The 26,675-nt window shown below is 43.2% G+C and overlaps 1 protein-coding gene across 3 annotated transcripts in view; it reads right to left on the bottom strand.

The window, feature by feature from the left end:
* Positions 1 to 20,964: 20,964 nt before the first annotated feature.
* Positions 20,965 to 26,675, bottom strand: part of LOC124610593 (U3 small nucleolar RNA-associated protein 18 homolog) — a 95,898-nt gene continuing 90,187 nt past the window's right edge. For all 3 annotated transcript variants that reach the window (XM_047140171.1, XM_047140173.1, XM_047140172.1), the window contains 2 exons: positions 21,245 to 21,384; positions 20,965 to 21,157 (listed from right to left, as the gene is read on the bottom strand). In XM_047140171.1, coding sequence (XP_046996127.1) covers positions 21,133 to 21,157; positions 21,245 to 21,384 — 165 coding nt within the window. In that variant the 3' untranslated portion in view covers positions 20,965 to 21,132. The remainder of the gene's footprint in view (positions 21,158 to 21,244; positions 21,385 to 26,675) is intronic.

The raw sequence follows: 26,675 nt of genomic DNA, 5'->3' as shown, positions 1-26,675 counted from the left end.
GAGCCACATATAGCAAACTGTGAATCCATGCTGTGTGCGCAGACAGTTACGCACAAAACGGTGCATCATCACATCAGGACTACACCCAGTCAACCAGTGTCTCAGCACCTGTGCCGGTTAGCTCCTGATTATTTTGCCACAGCGAAGGCAGAATTTGAAGAACTACTGTGCTCGGGATTCATCCACAGATACAGTAGCCCATGGTCATCACTACTTCATCTAGTAAATAAGAAAGACAGGACCTGGAGACTTTGTGGAGACTACCGAGCATTCAACACCCATACTATTCCCGATCATTATCCAATACCACATATTAGGCATTTTAAGCATATGCTGTCAGGTGTGACAATTTTTAGTGTCACCGATTGCCGGAAAGCATACCACCAGATACCAGCTGCAGCTGCTGTTATACTGAAGATGGCTGTCAAGACACTATTTGGCTTATTCAAATACCACCATATGCCATTTAGTTTGATAAATGTGGCATAAACTTGGCAGTGGTTAGTCGATGAAGTACTGAGAGGTTTACCGTACTGCTTTGCATACCTCGACAACATACTGGTCTTTTCAGTATCCAAGAAATTGCATGAACTGCAACTGAAGACTGTTTACCAAGGCACTGATTCATACAGGATTTCGGTCAATGAATTGAAGTGTTTACTTTGATGATGTGAGATGCCATTCTTGGGATACTCATTGGTGGCAGCTGGTATTAGCCCACTGCAAGATAAACTTGCCATTATCGAAGAGATGGCTCGCCCCATTGATCATCACCAGCTATGCTGGTTCTTTGGAACAGTTAATTTCTATAGACATCATCTGTCTAATGCGGCAGCCATCCAGGGACCTTTGACATCAACATTAGCCAGGAAGGACACAGTGGGCAAACGACCTTTGCAGTTGAGACCAGAGATGCTGATGGCATTTGATAGATCAAGGCATGCCTATGACAGTCAATTATGTTGGCACACCTGGTTCCTCAGACGCAACTGGCAATTCTTGTGGATGCTACCCAGCAAGCCACTGGCACAGCTCTACACCAGCGCATCTAAGGCCACTGGCAGCCCCTGGGTTGTGCTTCTCCATCACAAGTTAAATGAGCACTTACGACGGGGAACTACTGGCAATTAACAAAGCTGCCAGACACTTCTGGCCACAAGTGGAAGCCAGACCGTTCACGGTTTTCACAGACCACAAGCCACCTACTTTGACCTTCAGTAAAATCATGGATGGCTGCTCACTGCGACAATTTAGACAACTTGAATTCATTGCTCAATTCATGATGGACCTGCAGCATATAAAAAGGAGCTGAGAATGTCATAGCAATTTCCTATCTTGGTTGGAATCGATCTCTCACGCTATTGACTACAATGAGTTAGCTGCTGCACAAGAAACAGACCAACAGCTCAACAAATTATGTTGACATATTACAAACCTGGTTATGTCTGTAGCAAATACAACCTGCCGGTGAACGTTTCTGAGTTTGGTGTGACGTATCACAGGGAAAACCGAGATCTTTTGTCCTTGAGAAAGTGTGATGGCAATTATTTGACAGAATCCATGGGCTGGCTCAACCTGGAATAAACGCGTGTCAAATTGATGGATATGTTTTTCATTCGGACGATGGATGCTATTTTAGTTCAATAAAACGAAACACATTGAGTCATAAGACAGATTTAAAATACCTTCACTGATTTCAGAAGTAACCTAAGAAAAAGGTAGGCCTCTTGAAAAAAATGTATAAGGTGGGGAAGAATTGTGGAAACCAACACTGTAGGTGACCACCAATAAAATGTTGGGTGTACTACGTTTGTTATTGTTGGTTATTATCCATGTGTTATACCTATTATTTTACAGTTATCTTGTGATTTTTCTTTCGAGCAATATGAATATATAATGTATAATTTATCAGTGACTGCCACAATTTTCTTCACCTTGCCGTCCATACTTTCTAACATATAAACTACTTCTGAAGTGCTAAAATATACTAGGACAAATAAAATGTGTATAAAATGCCACATTGTACAATGTACTTGCGGTGAGGGAGTCGCAATTCCATCACCTAAGACCTCTGGCCTGCTGAGGAGTACTGCAGTCTTGGGTCCATGGATCAACAACTTAAGTCTGCTGCATTATGCCACACAAACAGACCCGGCCTGCAGGCATATTGCTAAGACTAGATTTGACGGGAAGGACCTGCACATTAGTGGGAAATGAATGGCTTCACATCGGCAGCCTCGAACCAAATTCAGATACCCACAGATACAGACTGTGGTTTTGTCCCATCACAGAAATCCAGTTGTGTGGCCAGCTATTCAGGAGCAACAGACAGCATGTTGATGAAATGACACCGTGATGATCACTCCATGCAACAGATAACTTGTTCAAATACTCTGAGAATCAATAATAATGAGGACAACTCACCATATGGATGATTGCTGAGCCGCAGACATGCAAGCAAAAAAGACAATTACACTCTCAAAGTTTCAGCCTTAGCTTTTGTCAGAAAACCACACACACACACACACACACACACACACACACACACACACACATTCACACCTCATGCACGCATGACCGCCATCCCTGGCCGCTGTGTCTATAGTCTCTGAGAACCAGATCCAAACAAACCACTCCTCATGACTCCCTGCCTCCGTTGACAGCTGCTAGGCTAGTGGCAAGAAGTGTTGGCAGCACTGACTGCAAGTTGGGTGGGGGTGGTAGGAAGGAGAGAAGCAGTAGTAATGAGGGTGCAGGGAAGCAGCCCATGTACTTAGCTGCACCCAAACTTCTCTGACATTTCCCTGGCGTGTTTGAAATTCCCTGATTTCCAGAACCTGAGGCAACCCTGCCAATGTTAATAAGGACTGCCGTGGCTGGGCAAGAATGAGCTTTGATTGTCAGAGGGGCAAGGCTGGATGACACACACACACACAAAGCAATAGGAAACTTCCCACTAAAAAAGCAATATTTCACACAGATGCATCTGGGCATCATAGGACCTCTGTTGCCATTGGAAGGATACTGTTACCTCCTCACTGCAGTGGACCGCTTCACCAGGTGGGCAGATGCAATTCCACAATCAGACATTTCGACGGAAACTGTGGCATGAATATTTCTTTCATGGTGGATCGCATGTTTCGGCTGACCCTTAAATGTCATCATAGACCAGGGGCATCAATTTGGATCGATGCTGTTCTCAAAATTGGCCAGCCTCTGTGGTTTCATCATCATTGTACCATGGGGTACCACCCAACAAGCGGTGGAATGGTGGAACGCTAGCATAGGACATTAAAAGCCCCGTTTATGCGCCACATGGTCTTGGTCATCAGCTTTGTCACTGGTTTTGTTCGGCCTTCGTATAGCATTAAAAGCCGATTTAGGAGCATCCACTGCAGAACTGGTTTATGGTGAACCTTTGTGACTGCCTACAGAATTCTTCACTGATCACATTGAGCATATGGCCAGACTTTGCTTATCCGCTGTCTCGAGACATGGGGCAATAACTACGTTTGAGCACAAAGATCTACGGTCATATACATATGTGACACTACAGACGAACTCTGTCAAGTCGCTGCTGCAGCCCCCATATTCTGGGTCCTAGAGTGTTCTCCTGGGATGAACATACCATCCATACAGATCAAAATGTGAAGAGCCAACTGGTACTATTGGAATGGGCCAAACCTGCACATACATTAATGACCAAAGAGAATGTACATGGTGAACACCAAGTGTCACCTTCCACACTACTGGACATGGACAACACTGTCTCAGCTCCACAAAAGAAAGTGGTACCATCACTGCCAGCACCGGAGGCTGAAGAAGTTCAACCAACGCCTTCAGTACACATGAGAGCTGGGTGTTGGGTGAAATATAAATGCCCCTACACATTCCTGGAGCTCCAATCTCCTGGGGGATGTACTCTCCCCCCCCCTCCTTCCTTCTATTGTCCACATTAAACAATGCCCAGTCCAAGTAATTAATATGCAAAGCCTTTATGAAGATTTGAGAGAAGCAAAGATTGCAATAAACTTTCAAGTTTACTTAGCTTGCCATGCTGAGATGGCTCCAGTTCTTCTTGTCTAGGGGTCTGATTCTTGAAGCTGAAAATCTAACATCAGCTCCTCACAATTGGTTTAAACTAAATAAATTGGAAGGTTGTTTTTGCAGAATTTTTAATGTAAATATATTTTCTACTAATTTTCTAACATTTTAGTTTTGATTTTTGGTTGGTTTGTGGGGGTTGAAGGGACCAGACTGCAAAGGCCAAGGGTCCCTTGTTCCACAGCCATAAAATCCTACAAGGGGGGGGGGGGGGGGGGCAAGGGACAACACAGAACCACAAAGACCAGACAAAAGGGATTAAAAGCACACAGAGTGTGCAGTGGTTGTTGGCCAACCATGAAAACAAAAAAGGAAAAGCCAACCACCAAGAAACACTAAAAACCATGATCTAAAACCGTAGGCCAAAGGCCAGACTCGACACAAAAAAGGACATAAACCCTTAGATCGAGCGATAAAAGCCCCCTGCATGAAAAAAAACAAACTCAAAACTAAGTCTGCCATTGCAGCGTCATCCGATAAAAGTGCAGGGAGCATATCAGGCAGTGCAAACATCTGCCTGAGCACAATTAAAGGTGGACAGGCCAACAAAATGTGGACCACTGTCAAAGCTGACCCATAGCGACATAAAGGTGGGTTCTCATGGCGCAATAAATAACTGTGCGTCATCTAGGTGTGGACAATGTGCAACTGGCAGAGGACAACAGAGTCCTTGCAAGAGACCCGCAATGAGGAGTGCCACGCACCGGTAGTCTCCTTGACCAAAAGTATGTTGGGTAAAGGCAGGGTGCGCCTTCATCACCCCAGGTACCAAGTACCTTCTGCCACAAAACTGACCTGATATCACACTCCAAAAGGCCAATCTCCAAGGCCGGTGCACTGACAGCCTGTTTGGCCAGCGTGTCAACTCATTCATTACCCGGGATGCCGACATGATCCGGGGTCTACAGAAAAATGACGGAGCGGCCACAACAGGCAAGAGTATGGATGGACTCCTGGATAGCCATCACCAGACGAGAGCGAGGAAAACAATGGTCGATAGCTCATAAACCACCCAGGGAGTCACTACAGATAATGAAGGACTCACCTGAGAAGGAGCGGCTATACTCTAGGGTGTGAGAATGGCGACCAGCTCTGCAGTGAAGACACTGAAGCCAGTCGGCAATAAGTGTTGTTCATAATGATCCCCTAGTGTAAGAGAACAAAACTGACTTGACCAACAACCACTGAACCGTAAGTATAGACCATGTCAGAGCCTTGAAACACAGCAAGGTTTGAAAAAAAGCGGCAGCGGAGAGCCCCAGGAGGGACTGAGTCCTTCAGGCCCCGTGCCAAATCGAGCCGAAGGCACGGGCGGGGCACACACAACGGGAGTATATGTAGAGGGGCCCAGAAAAGAGGCGGAAGAGGGAAATCCTAAAGTCCAGAGAGAAGTGCCCGGACGTGAACCGCGATTGTACACCCTGGCCGGGGCTGCCATTCTGGCAGATGGATGACCGAGTTGGGGAACAGCAGACGGTAATTGAGATGCCCAGGCAAGCTACAAACATGTGCAGCATAAGTGGCCAGTAGCTGGTGGTGCTGGTCCGTAATGGTGGGACACCAGCCTCCACAAGTATGTTGGTGATAGGGCTTGTGCAGAAAGCTCCAGTGGCGAGTTGTATCCCGCTGTGAAGGATGGGGTCTAGCAACCACAATGCACAAGGGGATGCCGAACAGTAAGCCAGGCTCCCAAAATCTAGACAGGACTGAATTAACACCTGGTACAGTCATAGAAGGGTAGACAGATTGGCACCCCAGCTGGTGTGACTCAAGCAACGAAGAGCGTTAAGATGCTGCCAGCACGTTTGTTTAAGCTGCTGAATATGAGGAAGCTAAATCAACCGGGTATCAAAAACCAATCCCAAAAACCGATGCATCTCCACCACAGCAAGACGTTCATCGTCAAAATAAAGCCGTGGCTCAGGGTGAACAGTGTGACACCGGCAGAAATGCATAACATAGGTCTTGCCAGCTGAAAATTGGAAGCCATGCGCTACAGCCCAACATTGCGCCTTGTGGATAGCGCCCTGCAGCTGCAATGCCAGTGGAGCTATGGACAGTGGAGCTATAGTATGGGCAGAAGTAATCAGCATAGAAGGAAGCTGAGACAGACGTTCCCAGCACTGCAGTGAGCCCATTAATTGCAAATAAAAAGAGGCCGATGCTCAAGACAGATCCTTGCAGGAACCCAGTCTCCTGAACTCGGGAGGAACTATGGGAGGCCACAACTTGCACACGGAAAGAATGAAGAGACAGAAAATCCTGTATGAAAATCAGGAGTGGGCCCCAAAGACCCCACCCATGAAGCGTGGAGAGGATGTGATGTCGCCATGTCATATCATATGCCTTCCGCATGTCAAAAAAGACAGCAACCAGATGCTGACAGCCGGCAAAGGCCATACGGATGGCACACTCCAGACAGACCAGATTATCAGTGGTAGAGCGGCCCTTATGGAACCCACCCTGAGGCATAGCCAGAAGGCCCCGAGACTCAAGTAGCCAACTAAACCTCTGGCTCACCATGCATCTAAGCAACTTGCAAAGAACGTTGGTGAGGCTAATGGGGTGGTAGCTGTCCAACTCGAGTGGGTTCTTTCCATGTTTCAATACGGGGATTACGATGCTTTCCCACCAAATCGACGGGAACTCACCCTCCACCCAGATTTGGTTGAAAAGGTCTAGGAGGCGTCACCGGCAGTCCACTGAGAGGTGTTTGAGCATCTGACTGGATGTGATCTGGCCCTGGAGCCGTATCAGGGCGAGTGGCTAGGGCACTTTGGAATTCCCACTCACTGAACAGAGCACTGTACGATTCAGGGTGGTGTGTGTGGAATGAAAGGCTACGACGTTCCAACCACTCTTTCAGGGAGTGGAAGGCCAGCGGGTAATTCGCAGAAGCGGAACTCTGAGCAAAATGCTCCACTACGCAGTTTGCAATCGTGTCGGACTCAGTACAAACTGCTCCATTCCGTGAAAGCGCAGCTACACTGACGGGGGTCCGATAGCCATAGTTGCCTAATCTTGGCCCAAACCTGCGATGGAGATGTATGGAGGCCAATGGTGGAGACATACCTTTCTCAGCACACCTGCTTGCATCGGCGAATGAGGCGGCAGGCTTGTGCATGGAGCCGTTTAAGGGCGATGAGGTATTCCAATGATGGATGCCGCTTATGATGCTGGAGGGCCCGCCTGCAATCTCGGGTGATCACTAAGGCACAGTCCTCTGCCAAGGGGACCCAGAAGAACAGGGAATTGCAGATTCTGTGGCAATAATGATGCCGGTGATGATAGAGTGAACCACAGCATCAATGACGTCATTGGAAAGAGGCTCCATAGTGGCAATGGAGATGAACAAGTCCCTGTCAGCCTTATTCATAGCCCATCTGCAGGGGCACCAAGAAGAGTGACACTGTGGCAGTGACAGAAAGTGGTCACTACCACACAAGTCATCATTCACACTCCACTAGACAGATGGTAATAGGCTAGGGCTGCAGATCGAAAGGTCAATGGCCGTGTACGTGCCATGCGCCACACTGGAATGTGTGAAGGCACCATTATTTAAAAGAGAAAGGTTGAGCTGTGCCAACACTTGCTCAATGGCACTGCCTTGACCTGTTGCCACTGATCCACCCCACAGAGGGTTATGGGTGTTGAAGTCATCCAGTAACAGAAAAGGTGGTGGCAATTGAGTTATCAGTGCAACCAGGACATGCTGTGGGACATCACCATGTGGTGGAAGATAGAGACTGCAGACAGTAACAGCCTGAGGCATCCACACCCGAACAGCGACAGCCTCTAAAGGGGTTTGAAGAGGAACACACTTGCTGTAAAGAGAGTGAAGGATGTGGATGCAGACACCACCAGATACCCTCCCATATGCTGGCCGGTTCTTATAACAACCCCAATAGCCACAAAGGGCGAGGTTTTGCATCGCCGGAAACCAAGTTTCCTGAAGGGCAGTGCAGAGGAAAGGGTGAAAGCTGAGAAGTTGGCAGAGCTCAGCAAGGTGGTGGAAAAAACTGCTGCAATTCCACTGAAGTATGAAATTGCCCATGGCCAAAAATGGCATGAAGGGACCGAGGAGGCAGATTACACTGCTGGGTCACCTGCTGCCACTGATTGAGTATGTGTGTGTGTGTGTGTGTGTGTATGTGTGTGTGTGTGTGTGTGTGTGTTTGACATCCATCATGTCTGAGGTTCCGGCGAGATCTAGGTCCTCAGCGGACGCCAGAATCTCCACCTCATCTTCAGATGCAGAGCTTGTAGGTTGTTGTTGGATGGGTGCCACTGCAAGTTCCTTGTTATTTGAGGTCTTCTTCTTTGACTTTTCTCACTGCTCCTTGGGTTTCACTGGCTGGGAGGGCTTCATCTATTGAGTCTCCGGGACTGAGGAGGATCGTAAAGCCCTACGACCAGGACCAGCTGCTTGTGGGCACTAACGCCACTGGTGGGCGTCACCCTTCCCACTGGTAGAAACCTGAGAAGGGAGGGAACCCAAAGGTCTCCCCCCGAGCGAGAGGAGCTGAAGAAGTTGGATGGTTCTCCGGCTTAATAGTGGGGATGGACCTCCCTGGAAGAGTGTGTGTGTGTGTGTGTGTGTGTGTGTGTGTGTGAGGGGGGGGGGGGGGTGTTTGCAGGAGCAACAGGGGACACCATCAAGGGGGCAGGTGTAGTCTTCCGGCTCTGAGACGTGATTGTTCGAGGTGGAGCTGATGGGGCTAGAACAGTGGTAGCAGCGACGTAACAGGTAGTCATGTGAACAGGATGGAGGCATTCAAACTTCCACTTAGCCTAAGTGTAAGTCAGTCGGTCCAGTGTCTTACATTCCATGATTTTCCACTCTTTCTGTAAGATCCTGCAGTCTGGTGAGCAACGTGAATGATGTTCTCCACAGTTGACACAGATGGGAAGCTGGGCACATGGAGTATTGAGATTTGATGGGCATCCACAATCTCGACATGTGAATGGAAGTACAGCGAGAAGACATATAGCCGAATTCCAGCACTTAAACCACCAAATCAGGGGAGGGATATAGGGATTGACACCACAGCGGTACACCATCACCTTGACCTTCTCAGGTAATGTATCACCCTCGAAGGCCAAGATCAAGGCACTGATGGCAACCTGATTATCTCTCGGACCCTAACGAACACGCCATACAAAATGTACGCCTCACTGCTCTAAATTTGCACGCAGCTCGTCATCAGACTGCAAAAGAAGGTCCCTATGGAATATAATACCCAAGACCATATTTAAACTCTTACGGGGCATGTTGTTGTGGTCTTCAGTCCTGAGACTGGTTTGACGCAGCTCTCCATACTAATCTATCCTGTGCGACCTCCTTCATCTCTCAGTACCTACTGCAACCTACATCCTTCTGAATCTGCTTAGTGTATTCATCTCTTGGTCTCCCTCTACGATTTTTACCCCCCACGCTGCCCTCCAATGCTAAATTTGTGATCCCTTGATGCCTCAGGACATGTCCTACCAACCGATCCTTTCTTCTAGTCAAGTTGTGCCACAAACTTCTCTTCTCCCAAAAACTATTCAATACCTCCTCATTAGTTACGTGATCTACCCACCTAATCTTCAACATTCTTCTGTAGCACCACATTTCGAAAGCTCCTATTCTGTTCTTGTCCAAACTATTTATCATCCATGTTTCACTTCCATACATGGCTACACTCCATACAAATACTTTCAGAAACGACTTCCTAACACTTAAATCAATACTCGATGTTAACAAATTTCTCTTCTTCAGAAACGCTTTCCTTGCCATTGCCAGTCTACATTTTATATCCTCTCTACTTCGACCATCATCAGTTATTTTGCTCCCCAAATAGCAAAACTCCTTTACAACCTTAAGTGCCTCATTTCCTAATCTAATTCCCTCAGCATCACCTGACTTAATTCGACTACATTCCATTATCCTCGTTTTGCTTTTGTTGATGTCCATCTTATATCCTTCTTTCAAGACACTGTCCATTCCATTCAACTGCTCTTCCAAGTCCTTTACTGTCTCTGACAGAATTACAATGTCATCGTCGAACCTCAAAGTTTTTATTTCTTCTCCATGGATTTTAATACCTACTCCGAATTTTTCTTTTGTTTCCTTGACTGCTTTCTCAATATACAGATTGAATAACATCAGGCCTAGACTACAACCCTGTCTCACTCCCTTCGCAACCACTTTCATGTCCCTCGACTCATAACTGCCATCTGGTTTCTGTACAAATTGTAAATAGCCTTTCGCTCCCTGTATTTTACCCCTGCCACCTTTAGAATTTGAAAGAGAGTACTCCAGTCAACATTGTCAAAAGCTTTCTCTAAGTCTACAAATGCTAGAAACGTAGGTTTGCCTTTCCTTAATCTATCTTCTAAGATAAGTCGTAAGGTCAGTATTGCCTCACGTGTTCCAACATTTCCACGGAATCCAAACTGATCTTCCCTGAGGTCGGCTTCTACCAGTTTTTCCATTCGTCTGCAAATAATTCGCGTTAGTATTTTGCAGCTGTGACTTATTAAACTGATAGTTCGGTAATTTTCACATCTGTCAACACCTGCTTTCTTTGGGATTGGAATTATTATATTCTTCTTGAAGTCTGAGGGTATTTCACCTGTCTCATACATCTTGCTCACCAGATGGTAGGGTTTTGTCAGGACTGGCTCTCCCAAGGCCGTCAGTAGTTCTAATGGAATTTTGCCTACTCCCGGGGCCGTTTCGACTCAGGTCTTTCAGTGCTCTGTCAAACTCTTCATGCAGTATCGTATCTCTCATTTCATCTTCATCTACATCCTCTTCCATTTCCATAATATTGTCCTGAAGTACATCGTCCTTGTATAGACCCTCTATATACTCCTTCCACCTTTCTGCTTTCCCTTCTTTGCTTAGAACTGGGTTTCCATCTGAACTCTTGATATTCATACAAGTGGCTCTCTTTTCTCCAAAGGTCTCTTTAATTTTCCTGTAGGCAGTATCTATCTTACCCCTAGTGAGATAAGCCTCTACATCTTTACATTTGTCCTCTAGCCATGGGGCATGATGGTAACTGAAACATCCCCCAACTTGTCACAAGCGAGTAACCTTCATGACTGGGCAGATGATGCTGTTTTTATCAGAACTGAACCAGAGCTCATTTTGGACAAGCCCTTCACCTCCCCAAACTTGTTCTCTAAATGCTCTACAAAGAACTAAGGCTACATGGGCGCAAAGGATTCCCCATCAGCTCTCGTACATAATAGGTAGCGGGGCGAATAAGCTACACTGCCATCCTTAGACTTTCGTTCCTCCCATGGTGTGGCCAGGGAGGGCAACGATTTGGGTCATACACGTTTGCATGAAATTGAGCCCTCGAACGCGTAGAGACTGCTGGCAGCTGGCCACCAGCTAGAGATGATTTACCACTCTTCATTACGGGTCATCCGCCATGATGCCACCCATTCCGACTAAGGGGCCTCCCCACAGGCGCCACCCAGCCTCAGCAAGGGCCACCTGGCAGGATGGCCATTGCTGGGGAGTCCCGATGCCTGAGGGAGATGGGCATCTACTCCTTGACATATGTGGGGAGTTAACGGCACAGGCATCAGCAGAGCAATCCCTGTGTTGTCAGGGGGCTACAACCAACAGGGTACATGGCGGCCCTACCACAACAGACTGGATACCGTGCTGGATATTAGGTGCAAGGAAGTTCATGGTCATTGTCTTCGCAGAACGCAACACTGCACAGTGAATGGTGGAAATCCCACCCAGGAATGTATCCTCGCCCAAGAGATGGAGGATGAGCGGGACTGCAATGCGACAACGAGAAAGATGGCTAAAGGTCTCAATGCATGATGGACACAATGCACTATGTACCACGCCCTTCCCCAATTGGCTTGCTCTTCAGAAGAATTTTGAAATATGGATGTCAAACCCTACAGGGGACCATCACATTAAAGCTAAAACATGCAGGACTCCTTTTAGTCGCCTCTTATGACAGGCAGGAAACCCGCGGGCCTATTCTTAAACCGGAACCCGCAGGGGGGAGGGAGGGGGTGATTTTTCACATAACTAAAGCCGAAATTACATTGTTCGCACTCATTATACAAAAATACGTCCAATAAAATCAGAGATGAGCTTATGACTCCACACTCTGTGGAAATCATAATACTGCAAAGGGCTTACAATTTTTCTGCACGCATGAATTCCTACTTCTTTTCATTACATTATTATTTCATAAATCAATCCAGAAATAAACAAAGTAAACAGTGCAGGTCTGTGTAATTAATAATAGAATTTTAAGTGTGCAAATAATTCATAATTTCAAATGTTTCGAAAAAAATAATTTTAACTGTACATTCAGAACTAGTACTTATCGATTATAACAAAAATATTTTATAAAGTAATTCGTTTTCATAAATTTTAGCTTGAAATATACATACTGTGTATAAAATGATATGGAAGTTTTCAGAAAAGCAAAAAGATAATACTGACCTGTCCAAAATTAGAAAAATAATACTGATGTTGACAGCTACTGTTGATGGAAAGTAATGCTAGAGGAGGATGTCCCATTACAGGGGGAGGGGTGCGCTGTGTAGGAGTTGCCAGAACACCTGTGAATGCACAATGAAACTCAGCAGTATTCTGTGGCAATGAGCGCACAGACAATCTTCTTTACTCTTTGATTTTTATTACTATTCTCTGCATGTACTTCAATTTTTTTAGCATGGTGTTTGAGCTTAAAAATAAAATGTCATCGTCTGACTACTTCCGTGAATGTCTTTATTGGACAGAGGTAATCTGTAGTTGGTTAAAACTTCTTTTCAAGATACTAACCATCCCACTCAATGGATTTTCCAAGTTCTTGGCCATCTTGGGCGGGATTACATCATCAGCAATCCTCAGAATATTTGTTTCTTCTTCCTGAATTTCAATTCTCTTTGCAAACTGCTCTTTGGTTTCTTTTACTGTAAGCTAAATGAAAATATTGGACAATAGGGTGGTTAGTCTGTTATACAATCTTCTCAATTAGTGCCTTATTTTTATTCCCTCTGACTTTTATTACTGCAGATTCTTTTTTACATGGTAACTTCATAATTTCAAAGAGTTTATACCAGTTAAACATGTTTTCTATACCTACAAATGCCTTTCTTAAACCCACCTTCTAAGATAATACATAGGGACAGTACTGTTTTGTATGTTCCTACCTGTCTCTGGAATCCAAGATGATCTTCCCCCAAGTTGATTTCACCAGTATTTTCATTCTTAATGTTAGTGACTTACTAAACTGATGGTTTGGTAACACGTCTATCAGCACCTACCTTTATTTTTGTACAAGGATTATCACATTCTTGAAAGCTGGGGGTATTTTTTCCATCACATATATCGCACATTTCAGATGGAACAATTTTATTGTGGTTGGGTCTCTGAAGGGCCTTAATAATTATGAAGGTATGTTGTCTACTCCAGGTGCCTTGTTTTAACTTATTTCTTTCAGTGGTCTGTCAAATTCTTCTTTCACTATTGCAACCCCGATCTGATCTTTACCCACTCACTTTTCCCTTTCCATAATTTTAAGTTGCTTTACTTTATATAGCTCTTTACTTCTACTATATTGACATATGCAACAGTTAAATATTAAACCTGATGATGTGTCTTTGATTTTAATTCTTGGATTCCCTGATAACATCAAATGGGAAGCAACAGTAGAATACTGATAATGGTACTCTGTGTGTTATTGTTAACTGTAGTTAATCACAATGGCAAACAAATGAAATTATCTGTCAAACTGAGAAATAAGACAGATTTTTTAAATGCATGGTAAATGGTAAGTGGCATTCACGTTACCCACTACTACCAAAGTTTGTTTTCAATGACATCGGCACCTGACGCAGATTTTTTATTCAATTCATCCAAGGCATTTGTGAAAAACAGTATGGTTAAGCACGAGGGACTACCAAAAATTTAGGTCAGAATGAGGCAAAGTGGAAATTCTCTTACACAGTGACCAATGGCCTAGGTAAAAGTATAAAGAGTAGTTCAATAGAAGATGAGTAGAAGGAAAAAATTAAGGTAGGAACGAACATGGAGTGTAGCAAAAGTACGGGTTAAGAAGCTATGGACTAATCATGAAATACTTGAGTTTATGGGTGGAATATTTAACTGAGGTATGGGGATCCAAAGGCATGAGGTTTGATCTCCAATTCATGAAATGATCTTTTCTGTCAGTTACCAGCATTTTCACCTCTAGCAATAACTTGTTAATGTAAAAAGTGCCACATCAAACTGTCACTTAGTGTCCATATTGGATTGTACGTCTCCCTTCAAGTGGGTGGATAAATCAGTTCAAAGGTCAAAGGAAGGCATATAGGTATCACCTCCAATAGGATCATGGCTAGTGAAGCAAAGTGGTGTCCAGACCAACTTTTGGACTGCATGCAGCTTTATGCCACTGTTTTAAAACTGACATAGGAAGATAGTAGTATAGTATATTTAGAAATGAAATTAACAGGAAACGCAAACAGGTTAAATCAGAATGTATGAGAGGATCATAGAAAGATACTGAGAGAGGTATGACTGTAAGAAAAATGACATATCGTACAGGAAAATTAAACATAACATTGGAGAAGTACTGTCGTTTATGAATCTTCGTCATTTCTTGTAACGTAGGCATTTTTAAATGGTCTGCTGATGGAAGAAAAATACCTTCACAGCATTTATTGACAACAACGAATTTTGACTGCAAGCCATTTTCAAATGGGGGGAGAAAAACAAAACATATACATGTCAAATAGCCTAAGGGATATCATGGTAGCATCAGCAGAATATGTAAATTCTTCTTATGTCTATGCATGGTAGCAAGACATTGTTATGATCCATTTAAATATAAGTTGGCTAATTTTAAATTAATTGAAACCAGTTCATTTACTGTGGCCTAAAACATATGGGTAGACACTGACTGAACTGGATGCCTATCGTTCACTTTCCATCAGTCAGAAGATTTACAAAGTACGTATACTCCATCAATTTAATATCGCCTTAACACCAAGTGACAAATATGTACATTTGAAATATTCACAGTTAAGCATCATGACATTTATTTTGGGGTAAAATGTGTGACACATTTTCCATAAAAACAAGAAGATTGTCCACAGCCCATTGTTACATGTGTGTTAAAATACGTAAAATGGATATTGTCACCTGATTTATGTGTGAAGCTGCTTAACAGTCAGATGAGCTGGAAGCATGAAGTGATGTTGGCTATTTCCCAAGTTGCCGAGTCTAGCAGTGTGGCAATCTTATGCAAGTACATTGGCGTGCTTGTTCTCATAACAGGTCGAGGAAACAGCAGCAGCAACAAGAACAACAACAAAAACAACTTGTACTTCCATAAACCAAGAAGAAGAAAATAAGCAGGAGTGTGGTATTCCAGTAATTCTTTCAATTTCGATCCTACATTTGCCCTTTTCAGCCCCCGGCGGGGTCAGGGATTTTCTCTGCCTCATGATGACTGGGTGTTGTGTGCTGTCCTTAGGTTAGTTAGGTTTAAGTAGTTCTAAGTTCTAGGGGACTGATGACCATAGATGTTAAGTCCCATAGTATTCAGAGCCCCTTTTCAGTCATGCCTTCACAGGATACCATGTTATCTGTTTTTTGATCAAGGAAAAGGGAAATTACTATACCTTATGGAGCAACAGCCACACCTCAAGGTGCAAGCTGCTGAATTTGTTAAACCCTCAGTCTCTCAAGACTTAATAGCACAAACAATGGATGTAGCAAGGTGCCACTCATTGCAATCCTACCATCAGATGCAATTTTGGCTGGGGAAGAAAACTGATCCATGCCAGTGGGGCTGGAAGAAAAACTTAGCCTTGTTTCCCATAAGCATGACGAAAGATGCTTAACAACACGCACTACTGAAGATGGTTTCCTGCACATACAAAACAGGATGCACAGCAGTATGTGGGTGTTGCAATTCTGGACTGAACTGCTCCTCAACATGCAAACACTGTTGTGGCTTATCTTGCGAGAACACTCCAGAAATTGGGCTCAACAAGGATGAGGAAGAGATCAAAGGCATGGTCCAAGATGAGGGAGTTGCTGAAGGCATGCAATGGATCCTGAAGATTGGATGCTGGAGCTGCTGTAGTCTCCCAAATGACCTGGATGGAATTGAAATTTGATAAAATGTTAATATCTGATATTTAATTTTTTTAAAAAATATTATCACACCCTTTCTTTTTTTTCTTTTCTAAAATTTTTTTGTTACTCATAGGTAAATAATAATGACCATTACTATTTACTTGGGTTTAATTTTGGCAACCCACTCTTACCAATTAAGGCAAAGATAAAAATAAATAAAAATACACATGAATGAAGAAAATTAAAAACATATACACACATATACACACATAACACATGTGTGCTCATTAGAGAGCACTCTTCACAATAGAAATTTCATTTCATTGAATAATTTTGACATAAAAGGAAAAAAACAAAATGGAATTGCTTTGGCTTGTATAAACACTTAATAGTGCTTTAAACTGAGAAACTAGATGCTTTTGCAACATGAAATTTCACGCATTACAGCTTTCGTAACTTGACTTTTGAGATACATTTGTTGGAGCCGACTTTTTAGCCAAACTAGTAAAAATAAGTGAACTTCGACAACTGATTGCGGATGAACAGCTGCACCAATTTTCACATTTAAATAGATGATTCGGTACAAAATTTAATGTTTTTCATTTTGGTAACAGTAACATTTTCAGTAGGATGCAGTTTCCAAGTAATAGGCAAAAATCTATAAAAGGTGCCAAAATTTCTTTGTTTTTTGGTCACAAAAAGTTGTTCCACAATTTTTGGAGGTTGAAAACTTGGATTCAGCATACTCTCAACTATATACACAAGACAAAAAATAAAATCTTCTACCTCGTGTTTTGCAAGCAAAAATTTCCCCGTTACTGGACTATGTAATATTAAACCCATGCTAAATCTATGATGTCATGGATCAAAAGAATACAGTACCTTCCAGACAGGAAGAAATTTGAACTGGGTTTATGAAATATACAGTACTAGAATGTAAAGCGACAGCTGGAAAATCGTCTTTTGTCTCCTAAACCGGCCTCGGCAGCCAGAGACAGTTCTCTCTCTCTCTCTCTCTCTCTCTCTCTCTCTCTCTCTCTCTCTCTGTGTGTGTGTGTGTGTGTGTGTGTGTGTGTGTGTGTGTGTGTGTGTGTGTGGGCGCGTGCGCACGCACTAATTTGGACTAAGGCCTTTTTGGCCAAAAGTTTACTTGTTTGACAGTCTCTTTGTTGTGCCTAGCTGTGACTCTACATCCCTGCTATATGGTGAGCAGCAATGTCAAATATAAGAAAATATGTGATACATTCAACCTTTAGTGAGAATCACCTTTACCTACTTTAAACAATGAAAACTCTAGGTAGGAATAACAACAACAAAGAAAAAGACAGAGTGCTACTTACCGTAAAGATAACATGCTAAGCTGCAGACAGGCACAATTAAAAGACACAAGTACGTTTTCGGCACAGCCTTTGCCAGAAAAAGACAAACATACACCATTTATTCACACAAGCAAGCACACCTCACGCACATCTGGCCACCACATCCAGCAGCTCAGGCCCCACTGTAACTATCACGTGGGATGGCAGCAGCAAAGGGTGGGAAAGGGATAACTTCTGTACAGGTGAGGCAAGGGAAGTGGGCTGTCTGATGGGATGTGCATGAGCTAGAATGCCAACAGGTGCAGCATCAGGTTTTGAGGCAGGAAGGTGGGGAAAACGGAGGGCAGCGTGTAAAGTAGGCTGAGTACGGGATCTGTATCCTACCCTGCAGCCATTTGATGAAAAAATGTTCTTAATTAGGTGTGACATCCCAGAGCCCTAAAAATAATAATAGCACACAGAACAGCTGTTAGTTCGAATCTTGTCAAGTGCTTACAAATTTATTTGCAAATCTTTATCAAAATGATTTTGATCATTATTTTTGATCAATTAATTGATTTAAACGTATTTTTAAAATTTCTAATCCTTTGTCACATCATTTTAATCATTGTACTAATTATTCATTTCCCGTTATTTCTCTTGAAAATAAATAGATTGGAAACTTTGTGCATTTTATTTTAATTATCTTTTATTTATCTATTGTAATATTAAATATTTAAAAATGCTGATCTATTGATTAAAAATGGGAGACAAAGTAATCTCTTTATATTGGCTGTGCAATGATGTCAAAAAATACATTTTTTTTATTACAGGATGTACGTTTTTGGATGGTAATTCTCATACAAACATTTGTAACACAAATTCTTCTTGAACTATGGACAAAGTTATGCAGCAGAATATTTAAGCAAAATAAGGACTTGTAAATAAAACAAAATTCATGCAAAAAGGGGAAGAGAAGTAATAAATATGCAACAACATGGAGAAACACATAAAATGATACACTATAAGAAATTAAATCAAAGTTAATTCATGAAAATACATAAAATCACATGCACAAAGATCCCAAATGACGAAAGAATGGCTGGAAGACAAAATATGGGCATGAAGTATGGTGATTGAAATGACGTGACAAAGCATTAGAAATTTAGAACATTGCATTTAAACAAGTTAACAGAATACACTTAATGATAGAAGTCATTTCAATACAAATTTTGAAAATAAAAAACATGGAACCTGATAAGAATTAAACCCATGACCTTCTGTATCTTAACCACTATTCTACACCACTGCCCTGTATAGCATTATCATTTTTAAGGATCTATGAATAAGACAAAATTCCCTTTATTTTGGTCACTTACTCGCAAATGAGGGCCCAACCTGGTGAATGGCTGCATGGTGTAATACCCAGGACCCAATCTACATCACTGTACTGTACAGGTGGTTTCAAAAAGTCAGTCCCACTACTGGGGACCTTTCCTTGTTAGCTACAATTCCAATCCTGTTTACATGCCTGTAGATCACTTGGTAGCTCAATTTTAAGGAAATTAGTTACCAATCACAATCAATCATAGCAATAGATTAATGTGCAACTGAAGCTAAAGTTTAAGTACAAAATCTGAACATCCTGTGTATCAAATGGGGCAAGATCCAGCTTGAGGAAATGTTCATGGAGCTTAGGGCATAGTGAACCTTCTTGTGCATTGCTCTAACACAAAGAACAACTGTTCTGATAATTTGGTTATGGTGACACATTGGTTAGCACAAATAACTGCATCTGTATTGCTCTCATTATTTTTACCTTTGTTACATGGGTGAGTCTACAGTTGATACTTTCACATATCTGTAAAAATATTAAAAAAATAGCTTATGTTTGTTATTGCACTGATCGATCAGACTTAGACAAACAGTTGTATTAATAATCACGTGGAATGAGAAGAAAGTTATCTTCTTTTCAGATGATGCTAGCCCATTTGTCAAAGTCAAAAAATGATACTTAAAAAAAGTTAAACAATTTTTAATTTCAAATACCTATATGAAGAATGGGCTTTTCACTGCCATAATTACTTTCAACAGAAACATTTTTAAATATATTTGTGTCTTTTTGTCCCACACTTGACAGAGAATGTTTAGTCAAGAAGCATATATCACATCAATATCTACTGGTTCATGGTTTTACAGCTGAGGAAATACTTTATCCTTAAATACAAACTAACAAATGGACAAATGATGTTTTGTTTTGTTTTTTCCTTTTCTAACTAGAAATTAAAATCATTGCCAATGACTTATTGATTTTGTATTCTTAGAAATTTGAAAAGCTTTGCTAGAATACTACAATGATGTCTTGTATTGAGAGGGAAAAAAATCATGTTATTTATCTAACCAGGTTTGTAAATGAACTGAAAATTTCTTGGCAGATATGACACATGACCTTAACACACAGTAGAATAGAAAGTACCCTCTGTCACACTGTGTATAGATGCAAAAGATGTTACAAGTAATGTTACCAATACATTATGTATCTTCATTAGAAAACTTAAGTTATAAATCTGCATTACAACCATTACCGAGAAATCGTTGGCTCTTATTAAAGGGTTCTCTTCATCTCTTGAACTACTGTAATGTTCTATATACAGAATGTTAAGAATGATCCAGCACTGTCTTAAGCAAAAGGTTGCAAATGACGAAAATAAGCTGAGGGTCTCTTAGTTTCCAAACTAACATCTCTTTTATCAAATAAAAAGCGAGAAGACCTAAATCACCTACAACTGAGTTGTTATGTACAAAAAGAGAGCAAGAACAAAAATAATTGCTTCATATTAATTTGTCTATTGGAAGGGGGCAGCAATGGAATTAAATAGAGGGATGAAAAGGCAACAGACTCTACTGAAACGAAAGGCGGCAAGAGCAAGGCCATTAACATGGGATAAGGTTACAGGATCTAAATCAACAAGACACAGCTGGGAAGGTACGCAAAAGAAAAACTGCATAGGGGAAAAAGACACTGACAACAAGAAACGGTGAACACTGTAAAGCCAAGTTGAGATTAGATGCTTGTATGCTGAGAGGTGTGCCAGATGGAGAAGCAGCAAAGGAAGGGCCAACATAACAGTTTCAGGGCATCAACATTAATGCTGATGGGACAGAGCAAAATGGCTGTTGGCAGAAACAGCTATTGTCATTAAAGGACTCATCAACTAGTCAACAATGGCTTAATTTATTTATGGACAGTAAAATATTTGACAATGACTGCTAATTCTTATAGAATGTCCTCTGGTGCTGGTAGGCACTGCAAACAGACTTTTCTCTTGGAGTGAACATAATTTTGTTCTGAAACAAACATTAATAACTGTAATCAAGTATTGGGTAAAAGGAAGGATAGAAAAAAAACTGTAACTAATTACACATAAGTGACAACACTAATAAGTTCTGTAATTATCAGTATATTCACTATTATTTTGTCTTAGATCATTTCACATTTGACAAACATGAGTTACTGATATACACAAATGCAGGAAAAGCGTAATTATGGCAATTCTGTAGTCAATTATCCCATAAATGTTGACTTCATTAAAATAACACTTTTCTTCCTTAGTAGTTCCCGTAGTGTTTCAGCCTGTAAACAGAATAATGGGTCCCACAATTATACGAATATTTTCCATTTTAACACTGAAGAAAAAATATATATAAAGCAAATACAAACCTGTACAGAAGAGCAGTACTTTTGTTATTCCCCACAGACAAATAACCACTGTTTCTAGAGAAGTTCAGGCACTGTGGCCTGGAAATTTTTGACTCAAATGCTGGAAAATTGCTAAAGACAGTCATCGATGGGAAGTGAACCTGAAACACACAACCATGAAAGCCACAGATTGGTCGAAAATTTTAATATTGAATCATCATAATTTTTCCTGGAAAACGTGCCAAGAAATAATTGCCAAACATTGTCCCTAGAAGATGCAAAAGAGAAACATATATCAAACAGTTTAAATCTGCATGTGCTGTCATTTGCGAGAAAATTGGCACGTTAAATAAATAGCTATTAAGTCAAACTGTTTCAATTTCCTAATTTAATCTGTAAGGGGTGGGACCTGAAAACAGTGAGTTCTGTATCAAATGTGTTTCTATTATTATGCCAAATTACAACCTTAAACTTATACTTTTCTGGATTGAAAGTAATCAGCAACTTCTACAATAAAATCAGAAACATTTAACTGAGTAAAATATATTTTACTTCCAATAGATTTGTAAAATGTAAAGTGAGAAAATTTATTTTGCCACCACAAGCGAGACACAGTTCAATTCACTGAGAGCAAAGCAAAGCTAGAGCTTCAATTACACTGCATCAAGATAGTGGACAACTCAGACCTGAAAATGGAGTTAGGAGAGGTAGCCAGATTTAACAAAAAATGTATTCTGTTTTCAAAGGAGATGTCTGTAAATCATTAATTTGCAGTTAAACAGGAATAAGCATGGAATTAAATAAAGCTTGATGAGAGAAGTGCTGCAAATTAAGAATGATGATTAGCAATGACTGTAACAAACCAACGGAAGATGGCAAATAAATGAAAAAGAGAGATGATGACTGTAATATAGAGACTACCATCAAACTGAAAGAGACAGGGCATATAGACAGATGAACATAAAGGAGATGACCTAAACACAGTCATCTGCAAGCCAGCCGACCCCCCCCCCCCCCCAATCATGCGGGAGATGAACCACCGTGGGTGGGAAAAGGAGACGGTAATTCGGATGCGCAGGAGAACTAAGTACATGGGCAACGTAACTGGCCAGCAGTTGTGCATGCTTAACCTGCAATGCAGGGATTCCGGCCTCCATAAGGACGCTGGTCATCAGACTCGTCATAAATGCTTCTGTTACTAGACGAATGCCACAGTGTTACACTGGGTCGAGTAAATGCAATGCTGAGGGCACCACCAAACCATAAACCAGACTCCCATAGTAAAGGTGGGATTGAACAAGGGCTCTGTAGAGCTGCAGCAGCATAGAGTGATCTGCACCCCAGTTTGTGTTGCTCAGGCAGCGGAGGGCATTGAGGTGCTGCCAGCACTTCTGCTTAAGATGACGAAGGTGAGAAAGCCAAGTCAATTGCGCATCGAAAACCAGTCCTAAGAATCGATATGTCTCCACTACAGTGAGTGGATCATCATTAAGGTACAGTTCTGGTTCCAGATGAACGGTACAATGCCAACAGAAGTGCATAACATATGACTTTGCAGCTGAAAACTGGAAACTGTGGGCTAGAGCCCATGACTGCACCTTGTGGATGGCTCCCTGTAGGTGCTGCTCAGCAACACCAGTACTGTTGGAGCAGTACGAAATCCGGAAGTCGTCTGCATACAGAGAAGGTGAGACGGATGGCCCTACAGTTGCTGCTCGACCATTAATGGCCACTAAAAACAGATATACACTCAATACAGAGCCCTCCAGGACCCCATTCTCCTGGATATGGGGGGAACTACAGGAGGCACCAACTTGGACTAGGAAAGTAAGAACTGACAGGAAATTTTGGATAAAAATCAGGAGGGGGCGTCTGAGACTCCACTCGTATAATGTGGCAATGACATGATGTCGCCGGGTGGTGTCGTAAGCTTTTCGTAAATCAAAAAAGATGGCAACCAGGTGCTGGCATCTGGAAAAGGCTGTTTGGATGGCGGACTCGAGGGACACAAGATCATCTGCGGTAAAGCTAGCCTGGCGGAAGCCGCCCTGACATGCAGCCAGTAGGCCACATGACTCCTGCACCCAACCCAACCGCCGACACACCATATGGTGGTGGTGGTGGTGGTGGTGGTGGTGGTGGTGGTCAGTGTTTAATGTCCCATCGACAACGAGGTCATTAGAGACGGAGCGCAAGCTCGGGTTAGGGAAGGATTGGGAAGGAAATCGGCCGTGCCCTTTCAAAGGAACCATCCCGGCATTTGCCTGAAACGAATTTAGGGAAATCACGGAAAACCTAAATCAGGATGGCTGGAGATGGGATTGAACCATCGTCCTCCCGAATGCGAGTCCAGTGTGCTAACCACTGCGCCACCTCGCTCGGTCACACCATATGATCCAGCAGCTTACAAAGAACGTTGGTGAGACTGAGGAGCCGATAGCTATCAACATCAATTGCGTTTTTACTGGGTTTCAGCACTGGAATGATGGTGCTCTCCCGCCATTGTGATGGAAAGACGCCATTGCACCAGATCCGATTGAAGGTGACGAGGAGATGTCGCTTGTAGTCAGATGAGAGATGTTTAATCATCTGACTGTGGATCTGATCTGACCCAGGAGCTGTGTCGGGGCAATGTGCAAGGGCACTGAGGAGCTCTCACTCTGTAAATGGGGCGTTATAGGATTCACTGTGGTGTGTAGTGAGCAAGAGGACTTTCCCTTCCAGCAGCCGTTTGAGAGTGCGAAAGGCTGGGGGGTAATTCTGTGACGCAGAGGCTCGAGCATAGTGCTCGGCAATCGTGTTTGTGTTGGTAGATAACACACCATTTTGTGTCGGTAGATAACACGCCATTTATGTTAACACCTGTCTGGTACCCGAAAACACGTTTGATCTTTGCCCAGACTTGGGAAGGTGACATATGGCACTCAATGGTTGAGACTTCTCTCTTTCAACACTCCTGCTTCCACCATTTGATAAGTTGGCGAACATGGGCATGGAGCCGTTTATAGGCTATGAGATGCTCCAGGGAAGGGTACCACTTATGCCGCTGTAGAGCTCACCGACGTGCCTTAATTGCTTCAGCAACTTCCGGCGACCACCAAGGGACTGCCTTTTGCCAGGGGCATCATGAGTGCAAAGGATCGGGTTTTCTGATGCAGAAACGATTGTTGTAGTCACCTGCTCAGCAATCACATTGATATTACCATGTGGGGGAGACTCAACAGTGACAGCAGAGGTGAAAGTTTCCCAGTCTGCCTTGTTTAAAGCCCATCTGGGCAGGCATCCGTGGGCCTGACACCAGGGCAGTGATAGGAAGATGGGGAAGTGGTCACTACCATACAGGTTGTCAAGTGCTCTCCAGTGGATAGATGGGAGAAGTCCTCGGCTGCAAATTGATAAATCAATGGCTGAGTAACTACCATGAGCCACACTGAATTGTGTGGCGGCCCCAGTATTTAAGAGGCAAAAGGCAAAGGTCGAACTGAGACAGTAAAGTTTCGACATCTCTGCCTTGGCCAGTAAGCACAGTGCCACCCCACAAGGGGTTATGGGCGTCAAAATCTCCCAAAAGTAGAAAAGGTTTAGGGAGTTGATCAATCAGTGCAGCAATTACATTCAGGGGTACTGCACTATCTGGAGAAAGATATACATTGCAGACAGTTATATCTTGTGTCGTCCTTATTCTGACAGTCACAGCTTCAAGAGGGGTTTGAAGGGGCACAGTTTCACTACAGACTGAGTTTAGGACATAAATGAAAACTCCAGTTGACACTCTATTATAGTCACTACGGTTCCTGTAATATTTTTTACAGCCGCGGAGGGCTGGGGTCCGCATTGCCAGGAACCAGGTTTCCTGGAGGGTAATGCAGAAAGCAAGTGTAAAGATTAACAGTTGCTGTAGCTCAGCCAGACAGTGGAAAAAACTGCTGCAATTCCACTGGAGGATGACGCCATTGTGAGACTGGGACGGCATGGAACATTCAATGAGGGAGGTTTCACCTCAAGGTCACCTGCTGACCTACTTATTGCCTTAGCATTGCGTCTGAGGATCCAGCAAGATCTAGGTCCTCAGCAGACACCAGAACCTCGACCTTATCCTCACACACATAGCTTGTAGATAGCAGTGATGTGGGTGCCACCACAATTCCCTTGGTCTTGGGGATGATCTTCTTGGACTTCCCTCACTGTTCCTTGGGATTCCGTGGCTGGGAGGTCCTCACTGATTCAGTCTCCTGGACCGTGGATGAGAGTGAAGCCCTACAACCAGCAGCTTTTGGGCTCTTCAGCCACTGGCAGGTGTCATCTTTCCCATTAGCAGAAACCTGGGAAGGGAGTGACCCAAGGGACCCCTTTCTAGCGAGAGGAGCCGAAGAAGACTTACACTTCTTCATCTCAGAAGTGGGGACTGATATCCCTGATGTTTGGGGGTTTGTTGCTCCAGGAGTAGGTGGTGAGGGAGCAACAGGGAGGGAAGTGTCCCCCACCATCAATGGAGCAGGTGTAGTCTTCTGGTTCTGAGAGGCAACAGGAATGTGAGGAACTGATGGGGCGAGAACTGTTCTTGCAGCGGAGGCAGAAGAGGTGGTCTAGCCACAGGATGTAGTCGCTCAAATTTCCTCTTAGCCTCAGTGTAGGACAGTCGGTCCAGAGTGTCATATTCCATGATTTTCCTCGTGTTTTGTAAAATCCTGCAGTTTGGCGAGCAAGGTGAATGATGCTCTCCACAGTTGACACAGATGGGAGGCTGGGCACAGGGAGTATTGAGATGTGATGGGCATCCGCAATCTTGACATGTGAGGCTTGAAGTACAGCAGGAAGACATAAGGCCAAACTTACAGCACTTTTAAAAGCACCGCATTGAGGGGGGGGGGGGGGGGGGGGGAGGAGAGATATATATATGGCTTGATGTCACAGCGGTTGACCATCACATTGACCTTCTCGGGCAATGTGTCACCCTCAAAGGCCAAGATGAAGGAAACATGGCAACCTGATTATCCCTCAGACCCTGATGGACGTGCTGGATGAAATGAACACCTTGCCGCTCTAAATTGGTGTGCAGCTCGTCGTCGGACTGCAAAAGAAGGTCCCTGTAGAATAAAATACCCTGGACCATATTTAAGCTCTTATGGGGCTTGATGGCAACATAAACATCCCCCAACTTGTCACAAGTGAGTAATGCCCGTGACTGGGCAGAGTATACTGTTTTTATCAAGACTGACCCAGAGCACATTTTGGACAAGCCCTCCACCTCCCCAAACTTATCGTCATAATGCTCCACAAAAAACTGAGGCTTCATGGACATGAAACATTCCCCATCAACTCTTGTACATACGAGGTACCAGGGTGAATAAGCTTCACTGTCATCCTTAGCCTGGCGTTCCTCTCATGGTGTGGCCTGGCCAGGGACGGGAATGATTTGGAGTCATATTTATTACCACTGAGGTTAGACTTT

Source organism: Schistocerca americana, chromosome 1, assembly GCF_021461395.2.
Source record: "Schistocerca americana isolate TAMUIC-IGC-003095 chromosome 1, iqSchAmer2.1, whole genome shotgun sequence".
Lineage (NCBI taxonomy): Eukaryota > Metazoa > Arthropoda > Insecta > Orthoptera > Acrididae > Schistocerca > Schistocerca americana.
The sequence above is the reverse complement of the archived record's forward strand: the minus strand, read 5'-3'. Positions and strand labels throughout refer to the sequence as shown.